Consider the following 11,125-nt stretch of genomic DNA (forward strand, 5'->3'; position numbering starts at 1 on the left):
TAATACACCTATAATTGTACGCCCCACAACTCTATGAAGAATTTAATCAGAACATTTAAGATCTTTAAATTCTTTAATTTATTTTATTTATTCATAAACAGAGAGGTGTGGTACTCAGCGTGCATTGTAAAAAGTTCATGCTTTAGGGAAATTGTTATCACCAAATTGGTCTCAAGGAGAGTAACTGTATAATATTCTATAGTAACAATCTAATATAATACTAGAGCATATTAAAATTATGAATTTCAAGATGGTAGGCTGGCTGCAAATTACGTTTGTTGCCGCTAGAGTGCGTCTAGATTTCTAGACTAGAGCTTCATGTCTGCCGTAATTACAAAGTGAAGAAGACCACTTCTCGCGATATTTAGCGGCACAGTAGTAGATAGGGTTTATGCTATGATGCTTTTGGTCCTAGCAACCGGCTGTAAAGTAACTAATCGCAAAGAAGCTGTTTGACAGTGGTAAAGGACATGTGTGTATTTGAATATGTAAGGCCAAAAATGTATAATATAGTCTTCTCTAAAATACTGTGAGAAGTCTGGATCATTTAAGAGATAGGATAGAAATGCTGCAGTTAGCTTAGCTAGCTAGCTACGTGCTGCAGTTATCTTTGCCTGGTACAACGTGAAGAACATCTTCACAGATAATTTAATCCTGGAGCCAACTCTGTCTTTATAGTTAGTTAACAATGAAGTGTCATTATGAAATCTTGGGTGTGAAACGAGACGCAGGAGACGATGAGTTGAAGAAAACGTATCGTAAATTAGCATTGAAGTGGCATCCGGGTGAGTTGTGGTCGAAGCATTTAATAGACACAAAGTTGTATCACAGTATCTCTGATGTAAAAGTATAAATACCGCTCTGGAATAATACTTCATTTAAAAGAATTTTTCTTCGATATTTGCAATTATAAGTATTGGTAATATTAGTAATGTATCAAAAGTGAAGAGTACTTCTATGTGCCATCTCAGTGTGACATGTTATACTACGTTATGATTTTGAAAGTGTGTATGTATATATTTATTTACGTTTCTTTAAGCTCCTTAATTCTTCATTGAGCCACGACGGAGAAGAAGGTTTCAACTTTTTCTATTTGACTGGACCTACAGAGTCTACAATGATTTTACAAGAGTTATTAAAAACACTGACATTATGCTTCTCCATTAACACTAACTAAAAGAAAACATTTCTTACATATTGATAAGTGTGAATTTACGAATGTGCCTTTGAAACTTGTGTTATATATTTCTTACTCTGAGAACATCAAGATGCTATATTTGAAACTGCTTTGTGCTGGTATATTTCTTCTACTGTCAGTTTTTCATTCTTGCGACATGCAACACTATCAAAAAGAATCTTATGTCAATGAAGCTTTCAGTGAAGTTTTTACAGCTGTGTTTTCCCTCTGAAATTTCCAGATAAAAACTTGGACAACGCTGAAGATGCGGCGGAGCAGTTCAAGCTGATTCAGGCAGCTTATGAGGTCCTGAGTGATCCGCAGGAGAGAGCATGGTGCAAATTAATTTATTTCAAAATGTGCAGCAGGGCTGTGGTGTTAACAGTAACAATAACAGTATATTCATTATTTTATGCGGTGTGCGTGAAGTATGTCTTAGATTGATGCCTTTGTCTTCTTCTGATTGGCAGGTATGACAATCATAGGGAGGCTCTTCTGAAAGGAGGAATCAGTGGAGATTTTGAAGATGACAGCATTGACCTGCTGCAGTACTTCACAGTGACCTGCTACTCCGGCTATGGAGATGACGAGAAGGTTAGTGTTTGTGGTCAACCATGTCTCTTCAGTCCTCTTCTGAAGAAAAAATGGCAATAGAAGCAGTGTCTCAATCTGCCAAAGAAACGTCTTTCAAACATCCCCTTCAGTCTCATTTTGTGGGTGATAAATCAATAATGTCACCATTTCCAAAGAAAAAAGAAAATTCCCGCACCCACATGTCACCTCTGCATGTTTATTTATTTTTTGGTATGGAAGTATTTCGTTGGTAATGGGTCTCCGAGTGAATTAATGACCTGCATCACAAAAGCGACAAAGCAAGTGGGATGTGTGTTGCTTTCTACTCACCATATGATATGTGGTCAACATGTCTTCATTATGTCCTGAGGAGGGGAGAAAACCAAAAACAGTTATTTTAAGTGTTAATCTATGAAAGTTTATCCAAAATAAGCACAGAGATACGTGTGAGTGACCTGGAAATAGAATCTTAAACTCAAAAATAAACACCACATAATTAGAATGGATGTCTACTGATTTTAAAAAGTCAATGCAACCCAGTATTTATGGCACCGCAAAACTAAATAATGGGTTAGACTATATGTCCTTTTTGGATTATATATAAGAGAAAGGAGTGTTGAGATTATTAAAAGGAATGGACAGCATTTATGCCAGCTGCAGGAATGTACAAAAACAAAAATAAACATCCAATCTATTATTTCAGTATGTAAGAACATGCATCCAGTCTACCAAAACAGCACAATAGACCCAAGGTTTGATGAGACCTAGGTAGAATCGTTGTGGTTTCAATTCCCAAAACTATGAGTCACTTGCACTTGTTGTTTAAATTGGTGGTGCCAGCTTCATCCTTTGGGATTGTGGGGGCAGAAATTCTTTGGGCACCTCAGAACGTTTATATTCTCATGTACTATTCCCTCTTGTTTTTATCCACTCTCTCGCTCTTAGGGCTTTTACACAGTCTACAGGAATCTCTTTGAATCCATTGTAAAGGAGGAGATGGAGCACAGCAAGGTGGAAGATGAGGAAGAGGAGGAGTTTCCTCCCTTTGGAGACTCTCAGAGTGACTATGACACCGTGAGCCAGCACCACACTTAAAACAACTTGTCTTGAGGTTGCTCCTCTGTTGGATGTTCTTAACACAATTCAGTTACATGAATAAAATAGTACATTTTGTGTGCTACCTTCTCTGAGGAAAAACAAAACTAAAGAGCAACAAGATTAAAATATTAATAGCGAACCAGAAAGATTTTTAGTTGGCTTGTGTACCTATTCAGTCTCTATTGCCATACTATTACAGGTAGTGCACGTGTTTTACGGCTACTGGCAGAGCTTCTGCACTCGTAAAAACTTTGCCTGGAAGGAGGAGTACGATTCGAGGCAGGCCTCCAACCGCTGGGAGAAAAGGGCCATGGAGAAGGAGAACAAGAAGACCAGAGAAAAGGCTCGAAAGGAGCGCAACGAGCTATTGCGTCAACTTGTGGCTTTTGTTCGCAAGCGGGACCGGCGTGTGCAGGCCCACAGGAAGCTCGTGGAGGAGCAGAATGCTGAGAAGATCAAGAAGGTGGAGGAGCTGAGGCGGGAGCAGAGGCTTAAACAGGCCAAGTAAGTAGTCGATGGATGGTTGGGTAAATGTGACATTTCTGTCTCTTTTTCCCTTCTTTTACTCATAATGCTCTACTGTATGTCCACCCAAGACTGGCAGAGGACTACAAGGAGCAAAGCTGGGCGGCCATGTCTGAGCTTGAGAAGGAGCTGCAGCAGATAGAGGCTCAGTACGGAGACGAGTTTGGAGATGCATCCGAGAGTGAGGAAGAAGAGCTGTATGTGGACCCACGGGAGAAGAACAAAGATGTGGGAGGAGGTCAGTGAGACTGTGTCCTTCTCACTTTGCTGAAATTGCATCCCAGACTCCTCCACTTCCTCGCGTCCATCCCACCGCGTGGGGGAGACGCGAGGAGAGAGGAAACAAGCAAATGTGTCAGCTGTTTGGGCGGATCAGCAACCCTTTCAGCTGCACAGTTTCCGCGTGTTTCCTCGCCTATAGCTCCTCGGGGGTCCCTCCTCGGGGTAGAAATAAGGGCTGTGAGACGGCCGTCACGGAGGAGGGACAGAACCGCTTCCGTTTAAACCGATAAGCTATCAAATAGGAGGCATGTGCGTTAATCTATTGCTGCATTAAGGGGTGGAGAAAATATTAGCTCCCATTGCTACGAAACAGCTCAATCTTGTATGTTACATTCACGCACATTATCAGTGAGAGAAATCAAAGCCTGAACTATAAATGAAAATGTTCGGCAGGTACACCGGTAACTCCTTGCTTTAAGTATAAATCCAGCGGTAGAGCTAACGCTTTTGTAAACTTTTTTGAGCCACCTGTTTGTCTTTTGTTTCTCTAAATTAAAAAAGGAGTTTAAGAATTTGTAAAATATCCCATTAAGCTGTGTTTATACATAGTAAACTCTAGTTTATATTTAAGGTCCCATTTTAATGTTGAATTAATCTCCAAAGGCAGCAAGTAATACTGAGCATTCACCATGTTTGAATTGAAATCAATTGCCAGTTAAGTACTTTTTTGTGTGATGGTTGTGCCTTTTTGTTTTTTAATTTCTTCAATGCATTAATATTAATTCACAGATGCAGAGCAGCCCAATGGACAAGAACTGACAATCGATGATTATTATGATGGTCTGTACTGCCCAGCCTGTGACAAATCCTTCAAATCAGATAAATCGTGAGTAACCTCTCTCCCTCCACCTACCTGCAGGTCCCCACAGGGTCCAAGCACAGGGCCGACAACCTCTAATGCATTCACTTAACTGATATTGATGTCAGCGTTGCATTAGAAATTCACACAAAGCTTATATTTATCCAAAGAGTTACTAAAACAGTAGGTGTGAGAGTGACTGAATCAATGTCCTGACAGCAATTAAGGAATTTGATAAGCAAAATTGTTCAGTAAATTTCAGTAAATAAATTCCAATAAACAAAACTGCTTAAAAAAGAATATTACTTAAATACCACCGGCAGGGTCAGACTGAGATTAGCTCTAATATTCAAGTTTATGCTCTGCTTTACAATAGTAAATAGCTATTAAACACAATCAAAGAAGATTTGAATTGCTGTGTTTTATCTAAATTATAACTGTTTTGGCCGTGGTGATTTTCCTTTGGGGCTGGCTGAAACCTTTTTATTTGGGGGGGGGTGGTTTCGTTCCCCACAATGAATCTGAACAATGAAGGATAAATTGTACAACCTAGTCTCACAGCAGTTCGTTAAATGGTGCCGTTATTTAATCTATTGATTTGTGTACACAGACACGTTTATGCCTTTTATATATATTCTTTGTGTGGTGGTTAGCACGTTATTCAAAGTATTTGAATGGGAAGCATCTTTCGGGATCACAGCACAAGTATGGTAGGGGATAGTATGAAATGACGAAAATCGGAATATACCTTTCCCTGGAAGACTCAATGTTAATAATAATAATTTTTTATTTACTTATTTTGATTATTTTTGGGGGATTTTCCGCCTTTTACGGATAGGACAGCTAAATATGAAAGGGGGAGACATGCAAGAAATTGTCACAAGTCTGACTCAAACCCTGGACCTCTGCATTGTACGTGTGTGTGTGCCTGCTCTACCAACTGTGCCAACCTGGTTACAATGTCAGTAATTATTTGGAGTGATTATGTTAATACAACTTGTTGGTGATAATAATACAATTCTTTTCTCCCCCCTACAGTATGAAAAACCATGAAAAATCCAAAAAGCACCGGGAGATGGTGGCATTTCTACGGCAACAGCTGGAGGAGGAAGATGATTTACTTGGTTTGAACCTGAACGGAAAGGAGGGAAGAGAGGAGGAAAATGAGGAGGAGGAAGATGAAGAGGAAGACAAGCCAAGGCAAAAGTTTGTAGCTTATTTAGTACCCTTTCACCTAGTTGTCAGTTTGGTTAGAATTCTTTTGAATTTTATACAATTTCTGGCCTTTTTCTTTTACCTACACAGGCTGTCCAAAAAGCAGAAGAGGAAAAAGAAACAGAAGAAAGTAGTACAGGTCAGTTCGATATTCGTCTTTCTTTCAGACGCTGTGCCTGGTTCAGTGTGAACCTTCTCATTGTATACTCTCTTCTTCCATAGCAGAGTGCTCAGGAAGAAGAAGAGGAGGAGGAGGAGGAGGGAGAAGAGAAACCAACGCTAACCACGTGCCAGGAAGATGCCCCCGGGAATTCAGAGAACACTACAGAGCCGGAGAAGCAGGATGACCCCCCTCCAACAGAAGTCAAGAGGTCAGTCCTGTCTAACTGGGTGTTAATTGCTCGGTGCTGGGCAGGTAGTGAACAGGTGGTTTATTAGAGCCGTTTCCCTGGAAACAGCTGCCTGGGGGAAATGTGCTTGATAAGAGTAGATTATGGGTTGTGACACAAAATAATGATGAATAGGGGATGCAACAATGTTAATTCCTATAATAAATTAGGCCGGATATCCGTTAATTGTAGGGCTGTGCATTGTGACGGTGATATGATTTTCAGATACCAATTTTCTAAAATCCATTTGACCAACTCTGTGTTCTATAAAGGTCACAGGCACTTATTTTCATATGTTTTGGGAATGTTCCCCAGTGGCCAAAGTTTGGGTAATGGTTACCTCCAACCTCTCCGACATGTTGGAGATCAGCGTGTCCCTTTCGCCCATTGTACTAATACTAAATGATCCGTCCGAGCTGGGACAGTTACTAGTTAAAAAGCCGGCCTTAAGTGCAGCGGAATTCTTTTTTGCTAAGCGCTGGAAGCCTCGCTTTTCAATTGTGGATTTAATGTACCTAAATGTTGTCTATTTAGAGCCATCAATGTACATGGTTGAAGGAGTCAACAACAGAGATGTGGAGCCCTGTCATCATGAACCTTACAAGCCTTTTGGAATTAACATTATGTTAAGGCCATACTCTTCTCTTTTGATAACTAGTTTACCGACTGAGTTTTTCTTTCGCCTCACATTGATAATGGCTTTGTTTTTTGTACATGCTATGAACCAAATCAATAAAAGTAAAATTTGATCACAAAAAAATCACTTTTAACAAAAAGAAATTACAGACGGCATAAATCTTTTTATTTTTTGAGCTCCTACTACGTGAGCCCCGTCTCTGCGTGTAACGTAGTGTTTTCCCTGCCTGCCTCTACGGCGTGTAACACTAGACAGCCAATCAGCAGCCTTATTAGAGCTTGTTAGAAGCATGCTACGTGCTTATTGGCTCACCGACGATGACGAGATGTACTCTTTAGGTATCCGAGTTTGGTATTGAATGACGTGGAATTTTACGATACTCTGTACTAAGGAGGCAATTTGGTCGGTTCTTAAAAGGTATTCAATTTGGTATCCAGTCCTAGTTGTTACAGTTTTAAAATGTAAAAGTGTCTGTCTTGCTGTTAAGAATGTGATTCTTACTTATCTGTCATCTGAATGTTGCCTCAGCAGCTCTGGGAAGACGAAAGGAAAGAAGGGAGGAGGAAAAGACAAAACAAAGAATGTTAAGTCCAACGCAGAAGGAGAACAGATTCCTGAGGTTTGTACAGTTAAACGCAGGATTAAGGATTCTATGGGAGGGATTTATATTTTCCATTGAGTCATTTGATTATTACATATCTCCTCTGCCTACACACGTAACTTAGTTTGAGTTATAAAAAATATCTCTATTAGATCATTTACTGTGAGGAAACAATCTATACTTCAATTAGTCCCGTTCTTATTTCCACCTTCAGAAGGAACTAAACCTCCGCTGTGTGACCTGCGACAACGAGTTCTCCACAAGAAACAAGTTGTTTGACCATCTAAAGACCAGCGGTCACGCCATCCCTCTCTCTTCAAACGCTCCCAGCAGCTCCGTGAACAAGAACAAAAAAGACAAGAAGAAGAACAGATAACAAATTATCTGGGCAGACGAACCTCAAAGTGTTTGACTCAGCAGAGACACAGGAAACCGAAGTCTCCCGGTAGGAAAATAGAAGAAAAAAAAGCTTTGAAAGTGGACTTTTAATGGACTGGTTGGCTAACGAAGAGGAGATGTTTTTGTTTTTTTCTCACAATAATCTGATCAGTTGTTGACAGTGTATGTTTGAGAGAGACAAGACTATTGTAAATATACAATAGTTTTCCAGATTAGCATGATGACAAATATTTTCAGTACCTTTCCCAGTAACTTATAAACATCTCTGTACTGATAAACCTATGTGGAGAAATAAAAACATACAGTATGTGCATAGGAGACACCCTATTATTAGATCATTGAGTGTTTTGGTAATCACGTCTCTGTTTGTTTTAGGGGTATCAGTGTTTTATGAAAACAAAGGTGACAATACTGCATGGTGGTATTTATACCATAACTCTGGATTGATTTGCATTAATGCCTCAGTAACCATGTCTAAAAATAAACTCCTGTATGTTGAATATTTCTGTACACAACACGCACCTTTACCCTTTTTTTTTTTTTGCTTTATTGAGATGCATTTGGAGACATGTTCTACTGCCAGGTGTAAACACACCTGTCTACTACTGATCTGATCACTCAGATTGGATTTGAATACCAGGTAAAAATGGGACCATAGTAAAGCCAAAGCATGCACTTCAGACATTTGATTAAGTATGAAAAACTGCCATAATTACAAAATAAATAATTCATAATATAATAAACTGATTTTAACACAATAATATTCCTTTTACAAATAACAAGATGAGTTGTGTGGCATTAACATTTAAAAACATTTCCCCCATATTCTTCTATTTTCCTATAATAGTATTATTATCACTGTGCAACATAAACAAAAACTGCAGTATTTTATTTCCCTAAGCCTTGAAATCCTGTTTTTTTACTCCTCAGAGTTGCCCTAAAACTCTTGTGTTTGGACCAGTATTACCAAAATAGTTCTAGAAATAAGGGCTGAGCATTCAAAAAATTGTTTGTCTTCATGTGCAATACAAACATTTTCACAGGGGTCTCATATCACATATCACGTAGAAGTTGAACATAATCCATTAATTTGTTATATTTGCAATATTTCTGAAGGGATTGTAATGCTTGCTTTCACACATGATGGTGTTATGAGAGGACTCAAAGAGATAACTAGAGTGCTAAGTTTACTTATTAGAGTAAATAAAACCCAACAGTGCAAGATAGACACTATCTGAATGCTACCACACTCTTACATTGTATTCCTCTAGTTTGAAGTTGCATGTTTTTGTGATGGTTACATTTTCCCAGAGGTCTTGAAACCTCTTAACTTTATTTCTAATATAGACCATATAGTGTAGCCTGAATATCAGATCGAATTGGCATTTTTCAGTGAATTGTCATTAAATTGCTAAAACAAATCGTGGATATGGGCAGCAATTCAGACATCAGGAACAGGCTATTTATTATCTACAGTAAAAACAAAACATCGAATCATAACGTGTACCTTCATTCTGAATTATCTGGTCAATATTTAATCCAATTAAATCTTAGTTGATGGTTTACCAAATTAACTTGACATTCTGCATCACAGAAATAACTATGCTTCCTCATTTTTTCAGTCTACCCATGCCTGGAAATTAGAACTGATTTGACTGCAGGCAAATAAACAAGTTGTATTATTTAAAAGAAGTAATGCTCTATAGTGGAGATTAATATGTATCTATATATATCTTAACTCTCACCACGCACCCTCCATTTAACTACTACTGATCCAAATGAGATAATATGACAAAGTATTTTACTGCAATGTTTGCAGGATTTAATCTTGCAACGTTTTCTTGCAAAATTTCATTTAAATCTTCTATCATCCTATCAAGTCTTTTTTTGAATGAGAACGTACATATTACCCAGTGAGGTGCACTAATCTCTTCTGCAGCATTTAATAACACATCCAGCTGTCACTGTCTGACTCTGCAGCAGACCTACTTCTTCTTTTTCTAAAAAGTCAGGAAGATGGGTGGACAGTGCACAGCCAATGGTACCCTGGTCCCACCAAACTTACCATAATTAACATAAATAAATATATAACCACTGATCCCTGGTCACTAGATTTCCACGCTTCCATGCTCACTGATTGGGTTAGGAAAGAAGGCCGGATATGTTGGATGGTGCCAGAGAAGATGCTAAACTCTCTCTGACATGAGTGGGACTTTGATGTGTGGTAGGTGTGACTGTGTTTTCTTTGCTGTGCCTGTTTTCCCTCCTGCAATAAAGAAAACATGCAGCTGCTTTGATGACCTGAGCAGCAGGGTGTCAGAGCACCTGGCTGCACATGAGAAGTGGGAGTAGCCGTGGCTATAAGAGGCCACTCTCTCGCTTTCTCTTTCTGAGCATCCACCTCATGGTCTCCACAACCCCTTTTTTATTTTAGGTCTACTTCTTAAACAACACTCCAATGCCTCTCATCCCACTGACTTCTTCCTCATCGCCATCCCCTATCATGTGTTCATTTTGTTAAGAGAAAAAACTAAATTTGTATTTTCAACAGCCCTGTTCTATAAATATAGGAATGTTTGCAAATGTGACATACATGTTGGTTGTACCTACATGGGATTGTTCTGGGTATTGAGACACCAGTATGGCATCTTTCTGTTGTATTCCTCGCGTACCCAGTCTAAATAATAACAGCTAGCAGAGAGACGAGTAATTTAAGAAAGTAATAGCCCTCATTAGTAATTAGTCTGCAAAAACAAAAAAGACATCTTCCTTTTTTTAAGAATTCCAGTCCTTAGATACCTCTGCTGGAGCTCTGTGGTTTCAACTATAATCTGGTTGTTTAGTTGTATGCTCTTTGAGTAAAGTATATTACACCCAACATATTTCAGTGTCTCATGGAGCGTTTGTTTGGGGACTGCTGACATCAGTCAGTACTCTTGTATTTGGACAATGACAAGAATTTAATATAGAGTATAAGGAGAAGATTACATAATTAAAATACCTGTGGGGGGCAGTGTGACCAGTATAATAGTACACAAGCTCACAGCTTTATTATTATTATTATTATTATTATTATTATTATATTTACATCTATAATTTAGCAACAAATCATGTTTTCAGAAATTACAATCATACGTTACATTCAAGCATGATTTAGCAGATCCAAAACAATCTTAATGAACTTCAAGTTTAGGCCCTGTACACGATTCTTTTCTCATTAAAACGAGTGAGGTATGTTAAGTGATTCAAATTACAACGTAGTTAAACATAGTTATTAAAGTTCCCTTTTACAAGTGCTATGCAAAGGCAATAACAGAGGTAGTCTTCCTCAGAAGGTCAAAATGATTGATACTGTCATTTTAAAGGATATATAAAATGCACTCCACTGCTAAGAGGGGTTCCACATTTGGTCCTTGGCATCAAGCAATCC

The 11,125-nt window shown here is 38.7% G+C and overlaps 1 protein-coding gene across 4 annotated transcripts; it reads left to right on the plus strand.

The window, feature by feature from the left end:
* Positions 1-344: 344 nt before the first annotated feature.
* dnajc21 (DnaJ heat shock protein family (Hsp40) member C21) lies at positions 345-8,212 on the plus strand. 4 transcript variants are annotated; one of them, XM_034896680.1, is made up of 12 exons: positions 345-785; positions 1,419-1,512; positions 1,648-1,771; positions 2,696-2,824; positions 3,048-3,352; positions 3,445-3,611; positions 4,385-4,481; positions 5,493-5,660; positions 5,760-5,808; positions 5,892-6,040; positions 7,224-7,314; positions 7,511-8,212. In XM_034896680.1, exons 1-12 carry the CDS (start codon positions 689-691, stop codon positions 7,670-7,672), a joined length of 1,632 nt encoding a protein of 543 aa, XP_034752571.1. In that variant the 5' UTR covers positions 345-688; the 3' UTR covers positions 7,673-8,212. The 4 variants fall into 4 exon arrangements, with proteins under 4 accessions (XP_034752571.1, XP_034752573.1, XP_034752572.1 ...); XM_034896682.1 differs by having other exon boundaries at positions 7,227-7,314; XM_034896681.1 differs by having other exon boundaries at positions 5,895-6,040.
* The last annotated feature ends 2,913 nt before the right edge of the window (positions 8,213-11,125 follow it).

The sequence above is a fragment of the Etheostoma cragini genome, chromosome 16, assembly GCF_013103735.1.
Source record: "Etheostoma cragini isolate CJK2018 chromosome 16, CSU_Ecrag_1.0, whole genome shotgun sequence".
Classification (NCBI taxonomy): Eukaryota; Metazoa; Chordata; class Actinopteri; order Perciformes; family Percidae; genus Etheostoma; species Etheostoma cragini.